The 22,862-nt window shown below is 33.7% G+C and overlaps 1 protein-coding gene across 1 annotated transcript; it reads left to right on the top strand.

Moving 5' to 3' along the window:
* Positions 1-3,242: 3,242 nt before the first annotated feature.
* Positions 3,243-18,807, top strand: LOC110282573 (U20-hexatoxin-Hi1a-like). The gene is made up of 3 exons (XM_087160353.1): positions 3,243-3,336; positions 7,915-8,021; positions 18,435-18,807. Exons 2-3 carry the CDS (start codon positions 7,925-7,927, stop codon positions 18,575-18,577), a joined length of 240 nt encoding a protein of 79 aa, XP_087016479.1. The 5' UTR covers positions 3,243-3,336; positions 7,915-7,924; the 3' UTR covers positions 18,578-18,807.
* The last annotated feature ends 4,055 nt before the right edge of the window (positions 18,808-22,862 follow it).

Below are 22,862 nucleotides of genomic sequence, written 5' to 3'. Positions count from 1 at the left end.
TCAGTTTCTGTAATGCTATATTTGGATTTCTTGATTTGATGATTATTCTTGTGTCGTCTGCTTAAAAATCTGTTCTATTAGTTCGAAAATTGTAAGTGCATGAAATATATTGAATCGGTCCAAGTGTGCTGTCATCTGCAGAGATACCATCCCAGACACAGACACTGTCTCCTTGGTATGCATCTCTTTCACGCATGTTTGATGGATGATATTGAATTCTAGATTCTCTCTAAATCAAACAACGCTTACTGTAGTTTTGGTGGCAAAACCTGGGCTCATCTGTGTAGAGAACAGCCCTTGATCGGTCAGCCGTCCAGTGGACATGTTGTTGAGCCGACCTCTAACGGTCCTTTCTATGGCGGGACGCTAGTGAAGCCTTTTACGCACAGTCGACGTTGACATAAATTTTCCGGTGGCAGCATTAAGAGCTGGCTCAGCCACTGAGTCACAGTTTTATTCCTTTGTGCATATGGGCGTTCGTCGCAGCTCGTAAGTGAAACTTCTGGATGCCGATCCAGTGGTTATAAATTCTTGCCAAAGTTTATGTCCCACAGAATGACTCACATTAGCCATGTGGCCACTTTTATCTGACTTCGTCCTGCCAGTTTTTTGTCCCATCTTCTAATAGACCTCCATCGCAGTTCTTCGGACAAATGATACCTGGAGGTCACTGTTACAAATTAGCTATCTCAAATTTCCAATTTCAGAAGCACAGTGAAATTCGCAGGCTTGTGATTAAACATACAGTTAGCTCATTGCAGATGACGTCACTCCATTGGAGCGTCATTTTTATATTGCAGTTTAACTTAGCTTTTCTTATTCGATTACATATTGAAAATTTATTTGGATTAGCTTATTTTTGGGTGTGTTATCGCTATTTTGGGAGTTTTATGACAATTAGTGTACGAAATATACTAATGCATTAGTATGAAGTGTACTTATGAATTCATTAGTTAATTGTTGAGTAATTTATCGAATAAAAGAGTTGTAACATTCCAAATGGCATATAAAAGGTTTTTCGTTTTCTTGTTTGGGTGGGAGGAGAAAAAAAATGTCGTGATGAGTGAATGACGGTTGCAGTCGTCAAGAGTTTCCACAAAAAAGCTGTGACAAAATGTGATAATTTTCACCTCCAAACATGAGTTTGACGTTCAACTTCATATTACTACATATGGTGGTTATGAACAATTGATAAATTTTTTTATGAGCCCGATTTACAAATTAAAAGTGTGCGGCAACGTGTTAAAAAGCTTTCATTCTCAAACTAGAAACCATCTTCAATGATTTATAAATAGATTGGTGTTCCAACCACATTAAAAGCTTCACTACGAAATACTTGGAGTTAAGAGACATTCTATAAACATGTTTTAATTATTTATGTGTATTGGAGAACAAAATCATTCTTTAAAAGGAACAAGAATTTTCCTGAAGAGGTGAAAGAGTTTCTTTTTTGAAAGTAAAAAATTGCCGTAACTGAAGTGAACACAGATATTTTTCATAAATATTCTCATAAATATCCTCATAAATTTTATAGCATCGTATGATTTAATCAAATATACTCGTTTCGGCATTGTTATATTTCTTTTTATGTAATTTAAGGGAATAGTTTAATTTTACAGATCGGGTAATAATAATAAAGTTATAGTTTGTATGTGCAATGTTTGGTATTGTTCAACTCAACAACTTCAAAGCAAAAATTATTTTCTCAAAATAGCAGAGTATTCAAAAATAATGTAAAGATCAGAGGATCCCAATTTTTTTCACCTACGGAACCCTAAATGATCAAACCCTCTTCCGGCGTAACTCCGATTTTATAAGGCAAATAAGAACAACTCTGAAGTATTAACTAATTAAAAAACTGCTTTATTTTTGAAAACATTTAATAAGAGGAATGAAAAAGGCCGTTATGACTCAGGGGATAGAGTACTAGCCTCCCAATGAGGTGAGCCGGGCTCAAATCCCAGCGATGGCTGGTTGAAACGAATTCTGCACCCGACTCTCTGCGATCTCATAGCTGACGTAAAATATCCTCAGTGGTAGACGTATGATGGGTTATAGTCCTCTTACCCTCTGGCTAACCGGGGGAAGTTTTCATGGTTTTCGTCTCTATGTAACGTGTCTCCGAGTAAGTTCCATAGAAAAAACTTCCCCACGAAACCTGTCTTAAATAATGACACAACTACTTTTACTTGAAATAGTTAAACCTCGTAACCATAGTTACCCCCACTACTCCAGACGAATGGCCGAAAGAGTTCTTTACATTGATAAAGTATAGAAAGCAGTTACTAAACAATAAACAAAGGAAAGGCGTTATTAAACAAGAAAAAAAAAAGAAGTTATTAAAAAAAGGAAAAGGAAAAAAGTTATTAACTTCCTCTCCTCACTTCGGTCGATTCGAATCTTTATTAGTTAATAATGACACCATTTCTAAAAGCTTTAAACATGATCTAACAAGTTGAGACTTCACTCTTGGCCTGCTGAATCTTCTAAAATATTTGCAGTTAAAAGAAAGATACTTTATATAGAATTAGTACAGAAGTGGTTCAGCATTATTTTGTCCTGTATCCGTAAATGATATCTTCAATTGAAGTTTCGATTTTAAGAAATATTTTGTTCTTATTTTTTATTAATGTACTTGAAGAAAATCTTATATATTTTTTTCCTTCCAAAAATTTAGCATATTTCTGAGAAAGAATTCTTTTTATTTGAACAATTTGAGTTGTTATTGTTTAAAAAGCAAAACTTTAATTAACGTGAAAATTGTATACATTTTCATAATTTTTTGATCAGGTAATAAAGTAATCAAGAAATACTTCTTTAAACGTGGTTTAAAATTTTATCGATTTCGTTCAATATTATTTGTTTTCTTATAAATATGACAAATAACGTCTTGCTGATAAGCGAAAAATTCAAATCATTGTTTAAAATTTTTTCCTGAAAAACAACACAGCATCAATTTCATTTTGCATTCGCATATATTAACTATAATATATTTTGTATCAACATTTCTTTTTTTTTAATTTTATATTTTTATAGTGATAAATTTGCTGCGTTTGTAAGACTAAACATTTTTGCAAAATTGTAGAAAGTAATTTCCACTGATAGTAAAAATTAATGACTTTAGAGTTGACAATTATCACAATGAGCAAGCATGATTTCTGTAGATATCTATGAATATTGAGTTGCACAGTAATGTAAATTGCTTTCGAGGTTTTATATATAAATTCACATTTTAATGCAATGAATTTAGAGTTTTTCCTACTCACACGAAAGTAGTGAAAACATTTTGCGAATATTGGAAAGTATTTTTATAGAAGAATTGTTTATAAACACATCGTAAGTAATTTTTTCCTAAACTTTCAATTTTCATGTTTGAAACAGTGTTCATTTTCTCCAACATTTCAGCTTTTAACAAAATTTTTGTTTTCTAGAATTGATGCACTTAAGGAAAAAACAAATTAAGTTCTGTTGTTTCGAACGAAGCTTGAATAAGCTTATCTCGTCAGTCAGTGACCTTTTCATGAATTAAGTCAGGAAGCGTTAAGCGAATTAAGTATAAACTTAGAGAGAACGTTTAGCACAGAAATCTACCGAGAGATGGCAGCACCGTTCATCCGTGAGGCCATTTTCTCTATTCAGTCATAGATCTAATTCTAAAGGGAAGGAGATTTTATTGAACTCTAATAAAACGTATAGTTCATGGCTAAAAAATTACGTGAGTTTTAATTTTGTTCTAATTAGTGGTTGGCGAAACTTCTTTTATTCTTATTTAAAGGGCTGCTGTCTTTTTGTGCTTTTTGGAAAAATTTCTTCCTGTGGAAGATAAGTTTTTTGATTTAATGTACGATTTTTATGAAACTTGATTAAAAAATATTTTCCAGACCACTACGTGAAAGTCACTCATAAAATAATACGAAACATCTCTTTGTTCCAGCTTTTCCGTAGTAAACTATTAAAATATCGACAAAATTATCGAAAATTCTAAAAGCTTTAGTTTTTAATTGTCATCCACTTTATCAAAATGTTTCCGAAAAGCGCTGCAGTAGGCAGCTCAGAATAATTAACATATAAATATAACATATATATTTTCAATAATAATTAACGTAAATAATTACTTACAAAGAAATTTTTTTTGAAGAATGCTCAAACTCTGTGGTTATTAGAGCCTTGTGCAGTGATAATAATATTTGCGATTTGACGTTTATAATCGGTTTAAATTATTTATATGTAATGGTTATTATATTTTTTAATTCTAACTTATTAAAACATTAACACATTGTCTTTACTAACACTAGAAGAAATATTTTCTAAAAGTGAGCAAAATCTTTTGTATTTGAAGAGAATGATTTTAACAGGGATGCCAGAGGCGACTAAATATGTTAAAAGTGATGAAAACTCAAATCACTTTCATTTATTTATTATCTTTTTAATTATTCAATCTTAACTTCCACTATAACTTAGATTTCAAATTGTTCATATTTAAAAAAACAAAAAAAAAACAAAAAAACACACACAACAGCGATGCCAACTTGCTCCGGACAGCAAATTAATATTTTAAAGTGGTAGTTTATAAATTGTGATTCTTGGTTTAATAAATTCAATTTAATAGATTTTAATCTACCACTATTTCTAAAAAATTCGTCGGCTTATGTAATTCGCCACTTTAAATATTGAAGTCGCGCTAGATCTTTTAAAAAGCAATTAAAAAGTGTCAAATAATTGCAAAATTTAGTTTGTAGTTATTTACCGTTTTTTTCTATTATTTTGGCGCGTCCGGAGCAGTTGGCATCTCTGACACAATAGCAGTCAGTCGCAATAATAATCTAAAAAGTATGCAACGAAAAGGTGCTAGTTTTGTTGTTGTTTCTCATCCCCACTGGTCTTGCGGAGCTAGACCAGGGGACAGTTTCTGTTGGCTGACAAACCCCGAGCACCCGAGGGTGGAAGTCTGACTTGGCTCCGTTCACCTACTCGCTTTAGCTGGAGTAGGACTTGGGGAGGGGTGCTAGTTTTAATCTCCTTTAGCAAAATTTTGAAATTTATTAGTCACCCGTGACAACCATAGGCTTACGCACCACTTAATATATACATATTCCTTTTTCACCTGCTGTACATAATTGTTGCTATTGTTTCTAAACATTTTAAATCTAAAAGCAGGGATGCCAACTTCTTCACTTTCTGCAAAAGTTTTAATAAATAGGTAGCGAATTAAATAGTAAAACTTGTAGAATAACGACAATTACGCGTACTCTTTAAAAGATACATTGAATGTTTGATATGCAGTGGTGGAAGAATGACTTAAATTGAAAAAAAAATATTGTTTTATTTTCGTTACAACTAGAAAATATTTTTTTACAAAGCGGCGCAAGTTGGTTTTTCTGCGTAAGTTAAAGGTTCAAATAATAAAATTTGGGGGTAGAAGAAAAGCCTTTAAAGGATATTTAAATCTTTTATTTTTTTTTCAAATATTGAAATTTTAATATATTTACAATTAAAAATGTTGGCACAATGTTTAACGATTCATGGTTGACTTACTTAACCACTTAACGGTCTCCTTTTCCTACCATATTGTGACAAAAAATAATCCAATTTTTAAAAACAATTTTATTCAATTCGATCATATGAATTTAAATCAGTCATCAAAACTGTTCTAAGCATTTCATTTATTAATTTTGCATAACTTTTAATTGTAGGAATTTTAATTTAAAATTGGCTTTTTTCTAAGGATGTTACAGAGCTGAAAAATATTTTGTAGAGGAAAAAAATGAAAAAAAATTTTTTTTTTCATTACTTGTTTAATTCTTTTTAAAATTCCGTTATGGTATGGTATATTTAAAAATATTGATATACCAAAATTGCATTCCAGTATGAACGATTTATTGTTCCCAATCTATCTTCCCTTATTTATTTTATTTTACTATTTCTTTTCATGACAAAATTACAAAAAAATGTTATTAGCAATGAACAAATTCGTAGTACAATGAACATGTTAAAACAAACTTTCTCAAATTCCGAAATTATTCGCCTAAAGGAAAAGCGCTGAAGCTTGTCCTTGCAGTAGATTTTACAATCGAATCCCTTCTGGATAACTAAGAAGCAGCTTTTGCCGGATAAAATCACCAACCGAATTCTTTTCGAAGCGAGGAGGTAGCGCATTCGAATCCCGTTGTTGCCCAGGATATGATTTCGTGCTGTATTTCTCTGCAAATGTGCTATCTGGCCTTCTGCTTGACATAGGTTTATTCGTCCTAATAGAAGACACCAGCCAGTAAATATATGTTGTTTCAATAAACAATGATGGATTACTAGAGACATCGATTAGAAACTCTGTGAAATGAAAAATGCGATTAAGCCGGACAAATCAGTGTTTCGGTGTAAGAAAAAGCTCTGTTCGGGAGGTGTTTGGACAAACAAGTCCCCTTTCGCAACGGCTTCTACAACTGAAAGCCTCTACACGGTTTCTCATAGGTAGTCCGATTAGACCACTATGAAGGTAACTTGGACTAGGATAAGAATTTGACCGAAGTACCTGCCCGCGAATGCGGGCACTTCACTTCTTTATCTGATTTCTGGCGCAGGGCAACTGAGACTAGTGGCTTTAGGTTCAAGGGGGGGGTGGAATGTATTGGAGATTTACTAACATAAGGCTAGTTATCTGTAGTGAAATTAACTGGGAAGGTTCCTTGAGTCAATAGCATGTAATAGCAATGGATAGTAAAAAATATGTACAAGATTATTCACAGAAGTAGTAGTATTGAAAATAGAAAAAATATCATATATTTATTTAGTATCATAATTTATATAACTTGTTTTTTTTTTATATTGTTTTGAGAGATCCTCTGTTATAACGGTGACCCGGTCGTCTCGGTGTTCGACCGCTCGTGCCGGGTTGCTCATCGACTATGAAGGTAAATCTAGTAAAAATAAGAAAGTGGTAGCAAATATATGTCTAAAACTTTGTGTAATTTACGAATATGATTGGTTTGTCTTATTTACTTGTCAAACACTACAGATTCATTTCTCAAATATTAGATGATAAATTTCTGGTTGGTTGGTTGGTGTCGTATCCTCTATTGAATCATATCTCATAGTGTGCATGAATAGTTTTTGTTATCTCTATGGCATTAAATGAATACAAATCCTCTTCTGTAGGGTAGTTTAGGAGGTGAAGGCCTGCAGCAACTGCAGGGCAGTTAAAAACATGATATGGTGTGAGTTCCACATTAAGACAGTTGCCACAGTTTTGATATTTTCTCGTCCCATCTGTAGAAATTTTCATGTTTTTATGATGTTTTGTTCTTAGTCTGATGAGAGTGGTGGCTGTCTTCCTGTCGATGTCAAGATTAGTTATTTGATTGCGGGCTTTGATTTTTAAAGGGGTAAATAGTCTTGACTTTGCAAAAGCATTTGCATCTGCCAACGTGGTTGGGATAGTATTATGATTGAGATCTCTGGCATTTTCAGCCAAGGAATCAGCTATTTCATTGAGCTCAAGGTTTGCATGGGCGGGAATCCACTTCAAGAAGCTTTTTTTCTGGAGACGTTGAAATTGCCCAAGTTGTTCTACGATAGTCAGGATTAGGCTTGAGGTACCTTTGCTGAGGGCCTGTAATGATGATACATTTCTCTCAAGTACTTTTAAAATAGAAAATGGGTTCATGCGCACAATTAGTTCACTTTTTAAATAGTCTGCGCAGTCTAATTATAAAATACTGTGTGGAGGCTTTCTGATGTAGGAGCTGATGGTTCTATTAATTTGTTAACTGACTTTTTTTTAAAAACTTAAAGGCATAAAATTCCCCATCATCTAAGAATGAACGATGTTGAAAAATTAAAGTGAATTTTAAGCATGGAAATAATAATGTTTTTTTAATTATTTCAACTTGTTCAGTAACTTCTGTTTATCTTTTTCAGCCAATCAATTATGAAGGTTTTCTACGTTTTACTTGTTCTCAGCTTGATTGCAGTCACTTTCGCTGCTGAAAATTGTACACTGGTTAGAGAGAAGGCCGAAAATTCTAGTAAGCACTTTTTTTTCTTAAAACATACTTCACTCTAATGAATGCTCTTTTTAAGGGCAATTTTAAAAGCTGAAATGTGAGTCCTCTAATTCCGCGTTTCTCAAACGACGTTCTGAGGAACAAAACTGTTCCATGGAAAAGTTAAAGAGGTTCCGTGAGTTAGTACTTTTTAAAACCAGTGACGAAACCTCCAATAATTTCCTAATCTATATTTTATTATTTATGTAATTTTTCGGTTGTCTTGATGAAGTTATTTTAAGTAAAATGCCAATGAAATAGAAATGACATTTTTTGAAAAGGAAATTTATTTCCATTAACAATATATTGAGCAAACTATGGAAAGAATAAGAATTTATAAAATATTGCCTTTGTTATCGCACTTTCCAAATTTTCAAAACAAAATAAACTAAATAAGTAAAATCAAAATACTGGCCCGTAAATAAAAATAAAAAGGCAAATTTTATACTATTCGCATTTTGGTTAACATTTTGTGTTTCACATCGTTTTTTTGTATTTTTTTTTTGTATTTTGTTTTTTTGCATTTCAATAAAAAATAAAAAAAAATATAAAAATTTTTGATCTCTTTATGACGATTACTGGTTACCTATTGGTCAAATACTTTTTTTCTGATTTGACTCCGATAAACGCCACAACATTTCAAATCATGGGTTGCAAAAACTGTCTCAATGGATGTCTGTCGTCGGATTGGTTTTCAAATCCTGACTATATTCGTGTTTCAAGACGTTACCTTCCTTCCTCAAGGCCTGGTTTCTTAAGGCCTGGTTTCTTAGGACAGGACGCCGTCAGCTGGAAATCAGCGCTAACCTTTGATTGGTCCATTTGTGAGCTTGATAGTATACGTCATCGAACGCTCATCTTGAACTACAATTGCCGTCCAACTCAACTGCAGTTGGATTACAACGTGACGTTAACCACAGAAGCAATGGCGGACAACATCCAACAGCACATTGAAATCAGCCAAGATTTTGATTTTGATATTAAACATAGCTTCTTCATAAAGCATAGCACTCTTCATTTAGCTCAGCTATAATGTGTTTCTTCTTGGACAAAGTCATTATTTGCTCTCTAAAACACTGGTCGACAATAACAAAATCAATATAAATTCAAAATAAATATTTGTTTACGTTATCAACGCATGCGCAAAGAGAGATAATGTCTGCGTTGGACGAACTGCTCACGCTGAGCTAACAAAAAAAATTTTTTTTGGCGTCAGCTCTACGTCAACTTTCCGCTGACGCCCAGATTATTGATGTAGATGTGTTAATAAGAAAGAAAAAACATTGGTATTTACATATTTAGAAAATCTGGGAGCACATCAGCACTACTAATTTAACTTTCACCTATGAAGCCCGTGCTCTTTATTATTTTTATATATATTACGATCATCGTTCCATTTTTGTTTTCTTTTTGTAGTATACTCAATAAACCATTAGTTTAACTTTGAGATGTTATGTTCAGTTATTACTTGCATAACTCAATAATTTCTACAGGTTATGGACTCCAGCAAGCTATTTACGCGAAGTTAAAATAATGAAATAATTGAGTTTGGCGATAGTTAAGCGGAAGTGTTAGTGCTAAGTTAATTCATATTCCGAAAGTCAGCAATTGCAGTTAGTTTAAGTAATGGATCAAGGAAAAATCCAAGTGAAACCATTGAGTGGTAAAAGTGATTGGGCAATTTGGAAATACAGAATTAAATTTGCTTTGAATTATCATGCAGATGCTCTGGAAGTTGTTGAAGGAAAGATGTACAAGCCAGAACTGCCTGAGCCAACAGCTTCTGAAACTATCAAAAAGAAATATAAGGATGATCTCAGAGAATTTAATAAGGCAAATAATTGTGCTATGATGGTGTTAACCAACTCTATGACAGAAGACACATTACAAAAGGTAATGAGATTTAATAGCGCAAGAGAAGTTTGGCTGGAACTTCAGAAAATTTTTGAAGATTCTTCTGACAACCAGCTCTATAGCATTTGTCTTCAATTCTTTAAATTTAGTTGGTCGGATGATGATATGTCAGCTCATTTATCAAAGCTCAAAAATTTATGGAATGATTTAAATAGTGGTCTTGAGAGTAAAAGTGAAAACCGGCTACCAGAAATGTTGCTAATTTGCAAAATTTTGGACACTCTTCCTCTCAATTATCGTACCTTTAAATCAAGTTGGCTACTTTTGAATGATGAAAAAAGAACTCTAGATGAACTAACAACACAGTTGTGTACTCATGAAAGAGAGATAAAGAAAGATTCAAGTTTTAGTGAATCATTAAATCAAGAAGCATTAGAAGCAAAAGTAACTAGAGCCAAACCGATTTTTAAAAGTAGAAGACAAATTGGAAAGTGCAACTACTGTCATCAAAATGGTCACTGGGTGAAAAATTGTCGAAAGTGGATTGCCGATGGTAGGCCAGCTAAGCCAAAGCAAAATGAGAAATTTCAAGATAGAGATAATGTTATAGCAAATAATTCATTATTAGCTCTTCACGAAGAAGTTTTTTCATTTGAAGAAAGCAGCTACGATTGGTTTATAGATAATGGTGCTTCAAAACATGTCACCAATAATAGTAAATTTTTCGCCAGTTTTGAAGTTTTTGAATCCCCGCATGGGATTACTGCTGCAAGCGGTAAGGTACTACCAGCTATAGGCAGAGGCACTTTAAAGATTATGACAAAAGTTAATGGTGAGAGACAATTTAAAGAACTTAAAGAAGTTTGGTTAGTCCCAGATATTAAGAAAAATTTATTTTCAGTACTAGCAGCACAGGATAGAAACGAAAACAGTAAATTCGTATCAACAACGGAAGAATGTTGGTTGAAAATTGGTAACAAAACTGTACTCTATGGTACAAGAAATGTAAGAGGTGGTTTATATAAAGCACATATGCAAGTTCTTATTCCAAACAATCCAGTGGAAGTGAACTTAGTTACCACAAGTGATTCTATTCTGCAATTATATCATGAGCGCTGGGGACACCAAGACAAACGCCATGTAAATAATGTTCTTGAAAAGCAAATGGAACTTAAAGTTGAATTTAACAATCAATTCTGTGAAGCATGTATATACGGTAAAGCTCATCGATTAAAATTTGGTAATAGACAGAAGACCAAAAGCCCAGGAGAGCTTATCTCAACAGATGTCTGTGGACCTTTTGATCAATCATTTAAAAAGTATCGTTATTTTGTAGTTTTTAAAGATCATTTTACTAAATTTCGCTATGTATTTTATCTTCATAAGAAATCAGAAGTTACCCAAGCTCTTGAAAATATGTTAGCACATGCCAAAAATCTAGGGCACAATATCAAGGAGATCTTGAGTGATAATGGGGGAGAATTCGATAATGAAAATGTGAGAAGAATCTTGCATAAAGGTGGAATTATTCAAAGACTAACAGCTCCTTATACGCCTCAGCAGAATGGCGGCAGTGAGCGAGAGAATAGGACTTTAGTAGAAATGGCAAGAACTTTGAGGAATTCCAATTCAGAAATAAATTTTCCTTCATCATTATGGGCAGAACTGATAAATACGTCTGTGTACATATTAAACAGAACAGGAAAAAGTTCATTACCAAACATAAGTCCTTATGAATTATGGATGGGGCAAAGACCCAGAATAAAACATATGCGAATAGTAGGATCATCATGCTATGTCCATATACCAAGACAGAAGCGTAGAAAAATGGATAAGAAAGCAATAAAAGGTTATCTATTGGGATATGATGGTGATGAAAGATATCGTATCTGGATAAAGGAAAACAATAATGTTATCTGTTCTCGAGATGTAATATTTGATGAGAAACCTCTAACTAATTGTGTAGATACTGCAGTAATACCTTTGATTGATACAATGAGTCAGTTACCTACAGAAGCTGAAAATGAGGGAAAGTTAGATCAAAATTACTTAAAAGAGAAAATGAGTTCAGAAAATGAAAGCGAAGATAGAGAAAATTTATTTACTATGAAACTGAGAAATCGCAGTGAACTAAAACAGCCAAAAAGTTTTGAAGACTATGTAATGGCAGCTGAAAGTTTCATATCAGATTCAAATGAGCCAGAGTCATACGAAGAAGCTATCAATTGCAAAGAACACAATTGTTGGATAAAAGCAATGGATGCGGAAATGAAATCACTAAAAGAAAACCAAACATGGATATTAACACCTTTACCAGAGAAAGCTAAGGCTTTGCCTTGTAAGTGGGTGTTTCGTATCAAGAAAAATCCTGACGGTACTATAGATAAGTATAAAGCAAGACTTGTGATTAAAGGATTTAATCAAAGAAAGGGTATTGATTACAATCAAACTTTTAGTCCAGTTACTAAGTTAGGAACTATACGTTCAATAATAAGTATTGCAGCTTGTGAGAATATGCATCTTACGCAATTTGATGTATCAACTGCCTTTTTATATGGTGATTTAGAGGAAACCATTTACATGTATCAACCTGAAGGTTACACTAATGGCACCAACGATGTATGCAAACTCAAGAAAAGTTTGTATGGTCTTAAACAAGCTCCTCGTTGTTGGCATAAATGTTTTGGTAGATTCCTTTTAAACCTTGGCTTTAAAGTTAATGAAGCGGATCAGTGTTTGTTTATTCGGGAGAAAGAAGATAAAAAGCTACTCGTAGCTCTCTATGTAGATGATGGACTAGTTGCTGCTACTCACGAAGAAGAGTCAAGAGACTTCATAAATCAGTTGAAAGCTCAGTTCAAAATTACAAGCAAGCCAGCATCAAATTTTTTAGGAGTAGAAATTTATAGACTTGATGATGGAAGCATTAAAATTGGACAAGAAGCTTACGCCACAAAGATACTACAGCGGTTTGGTATGAGTAATTGTAGGCCAGTTCATACACCCATTTTGAAAGAGGAAGAAACATGCACTACTGAAGAAGAAAATAAAACAGTATTTCCTTATCGTGAAGCTGTCGGTGCATTAATGTATCTTATGATGGGCACTAGACCTGACTCGGCATACGCTATTAGCGTTTTGTCACGTAAGTTAGAAAATCCTGCCAAAGAAGATTTTATCAAAGTAAAACGTGTATTTCGATACATTGCGAGTTCCAAGCAAAAATGTATTATCTATAAATCAGGCTATAAACCAGGAATTCTAGAATGTTTTAGTGATGCTGATTTTGGAGGCTGCATGAAGACAGGAAGATCGACGAGTGGAGTTTTAGTTTTGCATGGAGGTGGCGCTATATCTTGGTTAAGTCAGCGTCAAACTATGGTTGCAATATCAACCACAGAGGCTGAGATAGTTGCTGCAAATGAAGGCGCTAGTTCTAAGAAACCAGACCTTGAGCTAACAAACCAGTATTTTGTTGGCGTCAGCGGGACGTTGACGTCACGCTGACGCCCAGATAAGGCGCTTGTCCTAAGAAACCAGACCTTTAGGACAGGACGCCGTCAGCTGGAAATCAGCGTTAACCTCTGATTGGTCCATTTGTGAGTTTGATAGTATACGTCATCGAACGCTCATCTTGAACTACAATTGCCGTCCAACTCAACTGCAGTTGGATTACAGCGTGACGTTAACCACAGAAGCAATGGCGGAAAACATCCAACAGCACATTGAAATCAGCCAAGATTTTGATTTTGACATTAAACATAGGTTCTTCATTAAACATAGCACTCTTCATTTAGCTCAGCTATATTGTGTTTTTTCTTGGACAAAGTCATTATTTGTTCTCTAAAACACTGGTCGACAATAACAAAATCAATACAAATTCAAAATAAATATTTGTTTACGTTATTAAGGCATGCGCAATGAAAGATAATGTCTGCGTTGGACCGACTGCTCACGCTGAGCTAACAAAAAAGTATTTTTTTGGCGTCAGCTCTACGTCAACTTTCCGCTGACGCCCAGATAAGGCGCTAGTTCTAAGAAACCAAGCCTTGAGCTAACAAACCAGTATTTTGTTGGCGTCAGCGGGACGTTGACGTCCCGCTGACGCCCAGATAAGGCGCTTGTCCTAAGAAACCAGACCTTCAGTATTCATATTTATAATAAAATCACCGTCAAAACAGTAATTATAAGTTAATAATAAAAGAATATTAAAATCTATTATATATAATTCTTTTACTTGGCTCCCAAATTTTGGCTGTATTTCTTTTCCGCTGGTGGCAACAATTTTCATTTCCAAAGAAGTACTTTGTACAACTAAATAAGATTCTTTTCACAACACTTAAATATTTACTTTATTTTCTTCATTTATAGAGAAAACAGTCGGCAAAGAATTCTGTTAGGTTAAAAAACATTTTGCTAAAAAAATAACGAATTCTAAAAGAAATAAAAATGAACAACTTAAAAAATAAAAATGCTGTTGCCAGCCATAGAATTTTTTGAAAGTTAACTTAGCAACATAAATCAAAATAACATACACTCCTCAAAAGGGAAATTGCAACACCAAGAAATAATGCACGTAGCGTCATTCAAATTTCAGGAGCGATAGTAGTGAGATGGATATGCAAATGATTAAGAAAACAGACTAATAAAATCATTATAAAGCAATTTATTCAATATCTGATGTGGTCACCTCGGGCAGCTATACAGGCCTCTATCCGGCGAGGCATGCTATCAATGACTCCTTTGATGGTTGCCTGAGGTAACCTTTGCCAAGCCACATCCACTGCTGTGTGCAGATCATCGATGGTTTGCGCCATTGGTCCTCCGTTCATGCCACGTCCAATGAGATCCCATAGGTGTTCGATGGTATTGAGATCTGGAGAGGCTGTCGACCAGGGAAGGATGTCAAATCCAGTCAGGCTGTTAAGAGTTCGCCGTGCGACATGCGGCCTGGCATTGTCTTGGTGGAATACCGTGTTGGGTGCGCCCTGCAACAAGAACAGAACATCGGGATACACAACTTGTGTGACGTAGCGGTACGCTGTCAAACTGCCGTGAATGTGTACCAGGGGCGTTCTGCGATCAAACATTATGCCATCCCAAACCATGATGCCCGGTGTAGGACCGTTGTGACGCTCGGCGTAATGGGCTGGTTCGTAGCGTTCTCCGGGTCGCCGCCATACCCGTCGACGGCCGTCATTTCTCCACAGACAGAAACGAGATTCATCCGTGAACAATTCCCGATGCCATTGGATGATCCAGGTACGATGATGATGACACCACGTCAGGTTTCTAGCCCTGTGTAAAGCGGTCAACGGTACCCCTGTTGCTGGTACCCGTGCACGTAACTGTACTTCATGCAATCTGTTGCGTATGGTTTGGGTGGACACAGATCCACCTGCTCCTGAAGGCAACCGGCTTCGGATGGCACGTGCCGTGGAGAAAGGGCCTCGAATAGTCAACTGGCGAATACGCCGGTCTGTGCGCTCTGACGTGCACCTGTACGCACCACTTCCTCTTCGGCGTGCACGTAGACCTTCCTGAATCCATCGTGTGACACAACGTTGGATGGTACTCACGGTGTCCCCAACACGAGTTGCTCTTGCGCGCAGCGACAAACCAAGTTCGTGGAGTTCGATAATACGGTCACGTTCCCCGGTCGTTAACTGATGGTATTGAGCTCGCCGATGAATCAGAGGCATTTTCTACGCTTTTTCGAAAGTCGCTAATGCTACGCAAAACCTCAGATGCCGTTTATGAGAAGGGAAAGTAGCTGGCCTTTATAGCCCGAATAGCCGTACCACGTGATCAGATGTGTGCGCAAATTTAATCATTTGCATATCCGTCTCACTACTATCGCTCCTGAAATTTGCATGACGCTACGTGCATTATTTCTTGGTGTTGCAATTTCACTTTTGAGGAGTGTAGAAGCGCAACTAGATCAAAATTATGATACCTGAGCGCTTGACGTAACAAATCCTTCAATTCTATAAGTGTTGTATCGCCAAATGCCCAGATTAACAATTGTGTTTTAAAAGAAATTCTATAAAAAGTTTTAAATAAAAAGACTTCTATCCAGCTACTTCTACAACTTTGTTTTAATTTTACAGATCTAACTTTACTTCTACTTACATTATTGCTATGACCCTCTTTCATTACATTTTACAACTTCATGTTAAATTTGAGGACTTTAAGTTGTTTTGTGGTTGAATACTGACATTTAGAAATGTGTACATAAAAAAATAATATTTAGAGGTTAAGAGTTGCCTCAGAAAAATTTGAATTGTTGACACTGAATTTAATAACGGAAACAATCGTTTTTGTGAAAAATTGAATTGTATTGCTGACATCAAAACTAAAAATATTGTGTTTCAACTTAACAATACTACTTTAATTTTTACTTATATAATTACTATCCCTTTTTTATATATATATGCATATATATATGCATTTTAGAACTTCATATTAAACTTCTGTTGTGTGTCTGAAAACTGACATTTAGAACAAAATTAAGGTTTAGAATTGCCTCGGAAAAATTTGAATTGCTAACAATGAATTAAACAAAAAGTTATATTTTAACTGACAAATACTATATTATAATTTTAACTTCTTCTATGACTATACTCATTTTCTTGCTCTTTTCTTTGTTTGTTTTTTATATATTTAATATTTTTGTGATAAAATAAAAAACTTATAGTTGTTCTGCTTCTGAACACTGATGAAAACACAAAGTGATAGGCTTCATCAACAATCAAAAATATATACATTTATTTTACAAATTTCATATTATTAGGGTGGAGCCCTTCAGAGAATTAAAAATACAAAATTATCTTCATCGAAGCCGATGCTTAAATCTGGCGTTCAGTGGCAGACTACTATTTCATATTGTTTTACAACACATGGCTTTAGCCCTCTGGTGGGAAAGACTTTAAAACAAAACTTACAACAGTTACTTTTCTCAACAACTGAAATTTAGAATAGTGTGATTAAGCAAAATATGTGAACTGTTTGCAATTTCAAATTAATATTGAAATGATAATTTTCTACAGGGAAAAGTTTTCGGAACTTCAGTATTCAAAAAAGTATACAAAAGCTAGACGTTAAGAACGTATCCAATAATCGAGCAAAGCGAGCATTGGATTGCGAAGCAATCCGAAATGAGCTGCGAAAGCTGTTCCGGGGGTTGGCGAGCGCCAGCGAGTAGGGGGCAAAGCCTCCTAGTACTGTAAATTATTATTATGTAAATACATTAAGAAAGAAAAAAAGAATTCTGAAAAAGCAATTATCAAACAGCAGCGGTCGCCATAGCAACTCATGCAATGACGATGCATGCGACAATAGCGCTTTGAATCAGATAGGAAGTAGGTACAATTTTTCAGTAACATGCAGAGATGAGGGTGAAAGGGATAACGGCTCCAAATATCAAAAAAAGAAAAAAAGTGAACACCAGGGGCAACCATTTGAGATCTAAGGACATTAAAACTTAAAATACTTAACCTATAACTTAAATCTTTAACAAATAAATATTTATCTTAAGCAAAGAATAAACTATAATTTTCGGACAGATTTAATACAAAATTTTTGAAATTTGAATATATTTTTTAAATTTTAAGGAAAACTTAAGGATACTTTGCAAAAAATTTTAATTTTTTTTTACTACAGTAGAATTTGACCCTTCCACACATTATAAGCAACTCTTTTCAAGTGTATATAATTGGGTATAATATAGCCTACGTCACAGGTTGTGTTGTTCCTACTAAATTTAACCCATGAACGGCATTTTCTGCGAGCATAACTTCAAGCCACAAATAAACAAACGAAGTGTTCGATCGTTTAAATAGCTGCTCGCCAGATTTTATTGCATTATAAAGAAAAGTTATTGAAACTAAATACAACTAAATAAACAACAACAACTAAAACAAATAACAACAACTACTAATAACAATAACTAAATAAACAACAACTAAATTCCATTCGTTTAGCATTGCGTCATATGTTGTTCCTACTAAATCGAAGTAGTTGTGTTTTTTTCATATTATACCCAATTGAAGAGTTAAAATCTGGCATCGCCTCCTGTAATTGAAAGCTTCGACACTGTTTCTTAAAATTAGTACTATCAGACCAACGTGCAATTAAACCGGGTTCGATCCTCGACTCCGCTAGGACCCACCGAGTACAAGCGATATACGTGGTCACAAAATCTGTGGAATCGAATGTCTTGTGGTAGGTCACTGAGCAGTACCTTGGGTACAGGGACCAGGAGAAAATTTCCTTCCCCTTCAGATCTATGTCTAAATTGAGGAAGTGGCCTCACTGATTGTCATGGCATGTTATTTTATCGTCCTCAGGAATATTTCCCAGACTGTTGACTATAACCAGACTGTTGACTGTTGACATCGTGCAGCTCTAGTGAGCAGTAAATGAAATACCCATCTACCTAAATTAGACAATGAAGCATTCTATTTTTGATTAAAACGCATGCACTGACGTTGTATGTGAAAGTTTATTTGATTACTGATTATTCTTTAAACAAAAATTTAGATGGCGGATTCAAGCCTGATTGTTTGGAAAACGGTGACTATGCTCCTGTTCAATGCAACGGTAGTGTGTGCTGGTGCGTTAACAAGGAAGGCAACTTGCAAACCTTTCCCCAAAACGGAAAACCAGATTGCAAGAGGAAATAGAACATTGAATCACAAGAATAATGTTTGAAATTTAAATTGTCGTAAGAAGCGTAATTATTTTCCTTATGATTTAAGTGATTCATTCATTGTATTTTCCATCTTTAAATGTAATTATTTATACACATTAATAGCATTGCATTGTGACAATTCCTTTGCTAATGTATATAAAAAGTATGTAAAAGTACTTTGTTGTAGTATATAAAAAGAAAATAAAAACTATGTAGCGGTTCAAAGAATTTGTTGATTTTTTGTGGGCAGCCATAGATCACAAAAAAATCAACCAAATCACAACAAACAGTATCCAAATTCAATCAATAATATATTCGCGAGCAGGTCGTCAGGCTATCGAAGCAGGGGGGCCATGCAATGTTTAATATAAAATAACAAAACTGTGATTCATTTTATTATTATGTCAATTAAAATAAATAGCATTGAATTAAATTGCAGCGATTTTTACGACCTGAGTAAAATATAAATATAGCTGAATGCGTAAAATACAGTATTTTTTTAAAGTACTGCTCGTTATGTAACATTTGTGAATGAACATTGGTAAAACTTATTTCCATTGAATTTGTCACTTGCAGCAACATTGGAGTGTATATCTTGTTTTGATGTTCTTACTAAAACTGTTATTGTTCAATTTAGTTCAATAAATTTAAGCTTTCAATTTCCATCAACACGCAAATAACTACATTATAGCAACAAAGTAAAAATGAAATAACAATAAAAGAAACTAAGATAATCCCTCACAAACGAAAATAAAAGGAAATCCACTGACACACGCCTTTGATTTACCAGTTCTAGATGGCGCCTGCTACTTAAGTTAATAACGATCGTAGTATGATGTGAATCAGACGGTCGAAAACAGGTTTATACAGGAATACAATAAACGCAGCTACATGCTCTAACTTGTCTACAATATAAACATAAATTATAAAAGAGTCGTACATCTAATCAGCAATTTTGTTTTATGTTATGCTGATACGAAGTATGCAAACAAATTTTGCCAGTCTTAGACAAAGAAAAGTTATGCATTGTTAATTGGAAGTTTTGGTATAGTTGCATTTTTTTTGTATAGTTGCATTATTGATGAGCAGATAGTGTACCCTTGTTACGTAAGTGTATTTCAGTGAATTGGATCTCTTTTGAAAAAATTACGTATTACATTTTTCAATGGTAATTAACGTAGATTATTCCCCTCACGTAAATAAAGGGATTACTTTCTTTAATTTAAAACTTAGGAAGAGATTATAATTTTTTTCAAATACAGATGTTAATTTGAAAGAAGTTAATTATAAAAAATTATCCTTTATTCAAAAATTGCATGAAATTTTATCCTTTCGTCAAATAATTAATTCAAAAGGGCTTTACTGCAGCATTCCATTGAAAAAGTTAATAATTATTAACAGTGGTTTGTTACAAGTAAAATATTTGATATACAAATTTTCATTTTATTTTGTTCCCTTTTTAACAGAATAAGTATGCCGAAGTATGATACAGTGTTGCTTATCACTTCATTACTTTACCAGTAAATAGTACTTGACCTACGGTGACGGTGACTTATGGTGACTTGACCTATGATTTACTTTGTAATAAAACTATGTCAAATGATTCAATGAAACTTTCTAAGCTTAAGAAACATTTAATAAAATCCAGAGGGAAAAAAAATAAAGATTTAAAGTTTTTTCACAAAACAAACACAAAGTCAAGGAAAAAGATTTGAAAAGACCATCCCTGCAACAGCTTATAGGGTCAACATCTAAACGAGATGACGATGGACAGAGCACTTCTTATAGCATTTCTTCATTGATTGCAAAGTCTGAAAAACCGCACATTGTTAGCGAAGAACTTATTTTACCAGCTGTAATTGAGGTAGTATGCACCATGTTGCAGAATCCAGTTTTTCCCAGATTATTAAATAAAAATTCAACTGCGCAATAATACAGTTCAAAGAAATATCGAGGAAATTGCTCGGTGAGTAGAATTTTTCTTTTTGTGAATACTTAAAAACATCTGAATTTTTTTTTAAACAGTTTGGAGAGTCAGCATTAACAGGAAACGAAGCTAATTGTCAGCTTATGTAAGATTTGTAAAAGAGGAAACATTTTGCCGAGAATTGTTGTTTGCTAAATGTTGGAAAATCGAAACAAAAGGTGAAACGTTATTTACTGAATTAAAAGAATTTTTCTATGAAAAAGCTATGCCCTTGACTAGGACTGGGCTATACATCGACATACCTGCCAACTTTTACGCATTTGGTGTAAAATTTTATTTTGATATTTAAAGTGGTAGTAAATATATACTATATTTCCTTCTTTAAACTTAATTTTTAAACGATTTTGATCACCACTATTCTTAAAAAAATTAAGCATATATAGTAATATGCATTACTATCATGATTGTCAACCCCCATCATGCTGACTTACACCCAAGACATCCACAGCCCACCTGTGGTTTTACTTTCTGATGACATTACACTAGGCGCCCACGGGCACTATCTCAGTTGAAGGAGTGAAGTGTCCGCTTCGCGGACAGGTACTCCGTGACAGAAATTAGTCTAAGTCTAAGTCATGATTGTCAGCTGATGTTTTTTCAAATACAACGTATTTTTTTGCTTGCAATTGAAATTTTTATTCTATTTTACTACTACTGGGAAAAATTATAATGGAAGGGATTAAAAGTTGGCAGGTATGTATCGAGACATATCGAATTAACACATATATCAGAAAGCCGATACAGCAACTTTCGTTTCAGGCGATGAATCAGAAATTTGATGCATCGGATTTCTGATGCATCAGAAATCTGATTTAAGCCGTAGACTAAAGACGACGAGCGCAAAACGATGTATCGATATAAGACGCACAAGGATCTTCTTGCAACTGATACCGACTCGCGTTGTGGAAGACGATGTTCGTTTCGTTATATTGAAATAGCCTTGATTGATGAGTGGTAGAATCAGAACCATAGTTTTGAGAATATATATCGTGATCTCGCGTGTTCGTTTTCGCTCCTCATAGTTTTGCTTTGTCGCGTCTTGATATCGTTTCTTGTAGATTATTTTCAGAGGGACTGACTTTGTGATCGCCGTCGTTACCTTGTTCTGAACGTAATCTATTATTGAAAAGAATATGTTAAGAAAAGTTTCTTAATTAGGTTTTTTTTTTTTTTAAAACAAAACTTTTTTTTCATTTTTAAATGTGAAAATTAATTTTGATATTATATGTTTAAGTAATTTTATACATTATTGAATTTATTACAATTGGAAATCTAATTTAAGGTGCCCATAAAGAATTAAATTACAAAGTAATTGAATTTGTTAGGCTATTTTTTACTTTATTTTAATTTATTAAAAACTCTTTGGATAAAACTTCTAATAATTTAATGGGTTTTTATTACTGATTTTAAATTTATAAATCTTTAGTTGTTTTTATAAACAAAATTATAACAAAACTTATTTTTCCTCTTTTGGATTTGGACATAAGTCAATCAACTTTGTTTATTCAAAAAAATTAGTAAGCTTTGCGACTTATTATTTTTTAAAAAATCATTTAGCACTTCATTTTATAAATGAGTATAATCGTGTTTTTTAATTTTCTTTCAATATTGTTAGTTAAATATATTATCGAATATCATAATTCTTTCGTTTTTATTTCTAAGAAACTAAACCTTACTTTGTTTTTTCGTTCAGAATTCGGTGATTATTCAATTTAACTTAATTATTTATGTGAAATAATAATGAAAAAAAAGTGTTGTTTCAAAAGAGTTTTTTTAAATTTATTTAGCACTTTGTTTTAAGCATACTAAAAAATTTTAACCAACTTATTTTTTAAATTTTCCTTCTATATTGTTAGGTAAATATATTGATAAATTTCAATTTTACTTATTTTTTTATTATTTATTTTTAAACTAAGAAATCTTTCGTTATTTGAGCGATCATTTTTAGAAAATAGAACATTAATAATTTTCTTAAGCAAAACATGTATATCTTCAAATTCATAAATTGATTTAAATCAATCTGAGTATGAAGTTTTGATAGAAATCCGACTTTCTGTGCCTTACAAGTAAATGAAATTCAAAAATGCTATATCGCGATGCGAAACTGACGATGCATCACGATATAAAATTTCTTATATCGCCCAGTCCTACCCTTGACTAATATCTCTATTGCTATTGACGGTGCTCTGGCAATGGTAGGAATAGAAACCGAGGCTTTCTCACATACTTGAAACAAGCTGTACCGAATTATCATTCATCAATATCATTTAGTTGAGAAAAATCTTAGTGA

This window comes from Parasteatoda tepidariorum, chromosome 4, assembly GCF_982258835.1.
Source record: "Parasteatoda tepidariorum strain Cologne lab strain chromosome 4, Ptep-v5.0, whole genome shotgun sequence".
Lineage (NCBI taxonomy): Eukaryota > Metazoa > Arthropoda > Arachnida > Araneae > Theridiidae > Parasteatoda > Parasteatoda tepidariorum.
The sequence above is the reverse complement of the archived record's forward strand: the minus strand, read 5'-3'. Positions and strand labels throughout refer to the sequence as shown.